We start from the raw sequence: 3,059 nt of genomic DNA, 5'->3' as shown, positions 1-3,059 counted from the left end.
TTTAACAAAATGAAGCCTCCAATCAAATTAGCACACTCATTTTTACTATTTATGTTTATATTTCTTAAAGCAAAAACTTGTGTGAGACAGTCTCACGAGTCGTATTTTGTGAAAGAGATCTCTTATTTGGGTCATCCATGAAAAAGTATTACTTTTTATGCTAAGACTATTACTTTTTAGAGTAGGTCTCTTGTGAGACGGTCTCACGGATCTTTATCTGTGAGACGGGTCAACCCTACCCATATTCACAATAAAAAGTAATACTTGTAGCATAAAATGTAATATTTTTTCATAAATGACCCAAATAGACATCTGTCTCACAAAATAGGCCTCGGGAGACCGTCTCACACAAGTTTTTGTCTACTTTTTATTGTGTTGTGAAGTATGAAGTATCTAACGTTTACGTTATGTATGTGTGTGTGTGTTATATAATTTAGTGATATTTGAAAGATAAAGGTGAAATATATATAATAAATAAACGATGCAAAAATATCATGCCAAACCAACTCTATTATAATCACGCATGTGCTGTGAGCCATCTACAGCACAAGTACTATGTGAAAAATGACATTTTACTTCGCCAGACGTTACTTCGGCAAATATAAATTACGAAGTAATACGTTACCAATAACTTCATTAATAACACAAGCGAAGTAAAATAATATATTTTACTTCGGATGTTTAAAAACACGGGCTTCACTATATTTTTTTTTTTATATTTTACTTCGGCATATAAATTTTGATGAAGTAAAAAATAATGAACCGAAGTAAAAAGATTAAACCATGCGACGGTTTTTATAAACCGTCGCTAAATGTAGCGACGGTTTAAACAACCGTCGCCAAAATTAAAATCGGCGACAGTTTACTTTAACCTGTCGCTAATTTTAGCGACGGTCAAATAAAAACCGTCGCCGATTCAAATTTTTGCGACAGTTTTTAATAAAATTGTCGCCAGTTTCAAAAAAATTCATTCCCGCCTATTTTTCCCTCCATTTTCTTCCACCACTCTCTATAAATACTTACAAATTCTCTCCAATTTCTTCCACTTCACTTCACTGCAATTAAAATTTTTTCTCACTTACACGATTTTACAACTTCACAACACTTAAAATTTAAATTTCTTACACGATTTTACCACTTCACAATACTTAAAATTTTTATCTCTTACACGATTGTACCAATTAATAACACAGATTTATTAAATTATTAAATTTTTTTATTTTACCGCACCTATTAATAAAACAGATTTATTAAATTATTTAATTTTTTTTTATTTTACTGAACAAATTAGCGACGGAATTCATACATAGACCGTCGCTAGGTAGCGACAGTTTCTAACATGAATTCCGTCTCTAATTAGCGACGGTGTTAACATTCCGTCGCAATATAGCGACGGTGTGTAACATGAATTCCGTCGCTAAATTTAGTAATTTCGTTACACGAAAACCAGCCAAAGACTTCAGTACCAAAGACTTCAGTATTTTCAATCATACAACTTCGGTTATTGTATGAAGTAAAAGGTCATCTATTACTTCACGTCCATATACTTCGGCACTTAACTACCCTATTACTTCAGATAATATCCGAAGTAAAAAGCCTTTTTTCACATAGTGAAGCCTCGGGCATTCAGCTTCTCCACCAGATATCTGTACTATCTCTGCAAAATCCGTTATGCATTAATCTTGTTTTTCATTTCCTAAAATTCCCCGACTGTTGGGCGTTTTTGAGATATCGGTTAGGCAATGAATCAAATGCTAATCTTCTTTATGATACCTTTTCTTGGATTTTCCATGGCTGCGACTGTTTACGATGTCGGCGATTCCGCTGGGTGGACCATTATCGGCAACGTGGATTACAATCAATGGTCTTCTTCCAAGATTTTCAAAGTTGACGACACTCTCAGTGAGTTTGTTTTTCATGATGATCATCGTTTTCTTGCAACAATTTCCAGTTTCTTGAAAGAAAGAATTAAACAAAAACCGAGCTGTTGAAATAGAAAATTACTGCGATTCTTTTACGTGTAGTTTTCAATTACGATCCTCAATATCACAACGTCCTGCAAGTGAGCCGCTCGGACTTCCACTCCTGCGACGCCACTTCACCGATCGCCGCCTATTCCACCGGGAACGATTCCATTCCCATCCGGACGTCCGGCCATTACTTCTATATCTGTGGATTTGTGGGCCATTGCCAAGCGGGTCAGAAGGTTGATATAAGGGTGCCCCGGCCAATTCAGCCCACTGGAACTCCAAACGAAAGCCCAGATGGAGGCCCACAGGCATTATCTGCTCTAGGGCCTGCTCCCATTGGGAGGCGAATGCCAGGCCCATTCATGAATAGTGGAAAGTCCATTTTACTCGACTTTGTTTTGTTGCTGATTTCTTTTCTACTATGCTTTTTATTGTAATCGATGTCTCTTAATAAAAGGCTTGTAGGCTTATATTTGCTTTTAGGAGTCTTTGGCTTGTGTGATTTTCAGGGACGTTAACCATGTTTTAAAGTTGTTTGGCTTAGGATGCTACTTTTTTGGTGAAAGTGTTTCAACAATTCTTTTTGTTAGCATCAAAGATTGGCTGTTAGGTTGTATTCGGGGCGATGGATTTGAAATCCATGAATTTTTATTATAGTTTCAGTGTTAACGATGAAATAATAGATTAAATTTTAAATTCATATGTTACTTATTTACGTATTAGTTACACAAAGTAGAATGAATTTCAAATCCATCAATTATTGGGTGAACTTGAAATTAATCATAATTAACGTGAAACACTACTTAAATATGTAAAAGGTGGATTTGAAGTTTATGGTTTCGTTTCTTCAAAGCTACAAAAATAAATTTGAATATATTTGAAATCTATGGATTTGATATATTTGAAATCCATCAATGCATGTACAATATTAGTTCTTTTTCAGCTATGAACCTTGGGTTTTGGCTATCCAAGTTTGTGTCTCGGATCAGCTTTCACAGGAAGAAGCCAATCCCATAGAAAGAAGTTCCGTAGTTGATCACCTTTCAGATATGAATTGAGCACTTTCTAATTCTTTCCGTATGACTTGAT

The 3,059-nt window shown here is 35.1% G+C and overlaps 1 protein-coding gene across 1 annotated transcript; it reads left to right on the top strand.

Moving 5' to 3' along the window:
* Window positions 1–1,790: 1,790 nt before the first annotated feature.
* Window positions 1,791–2,488, top strand: LOC140808316 (mavicyanin-like). Its single transcript, XM_073165409.1, has 3 exons — window positions 1,791–1,902; window positions 2,025–2,365; window positions 2,480–2,488. The coding sequence occupies exons 1-3, from the start codon at window positions 1,791–1,793 to the stop codon at window positions 2,486–2,488; spliced, it is 462 nt and encodes a 153-aa protein (XP_073021510.1).
* Window positions 2,489–3,059: the final 571 nt, after the last annotated feature.

The sequence above is a fragment of the Primulina eburnea genome, chromosome 1, assembly GCF_022965805.1.
Source record: "Primulina eburnea isolate SZY01 chromosome 1, ASM2296580v1, whole genome shotgun sequence".
NCBI lineage: Eukaryota > Viridiplantae > Streptophyta > Magnoliopsida > Lamiales > Gesneriaceae > Primulina > Primulina eburnea.
This window is presented reverse-complemented; position numbering and strand designations above follow the sequence as displayed.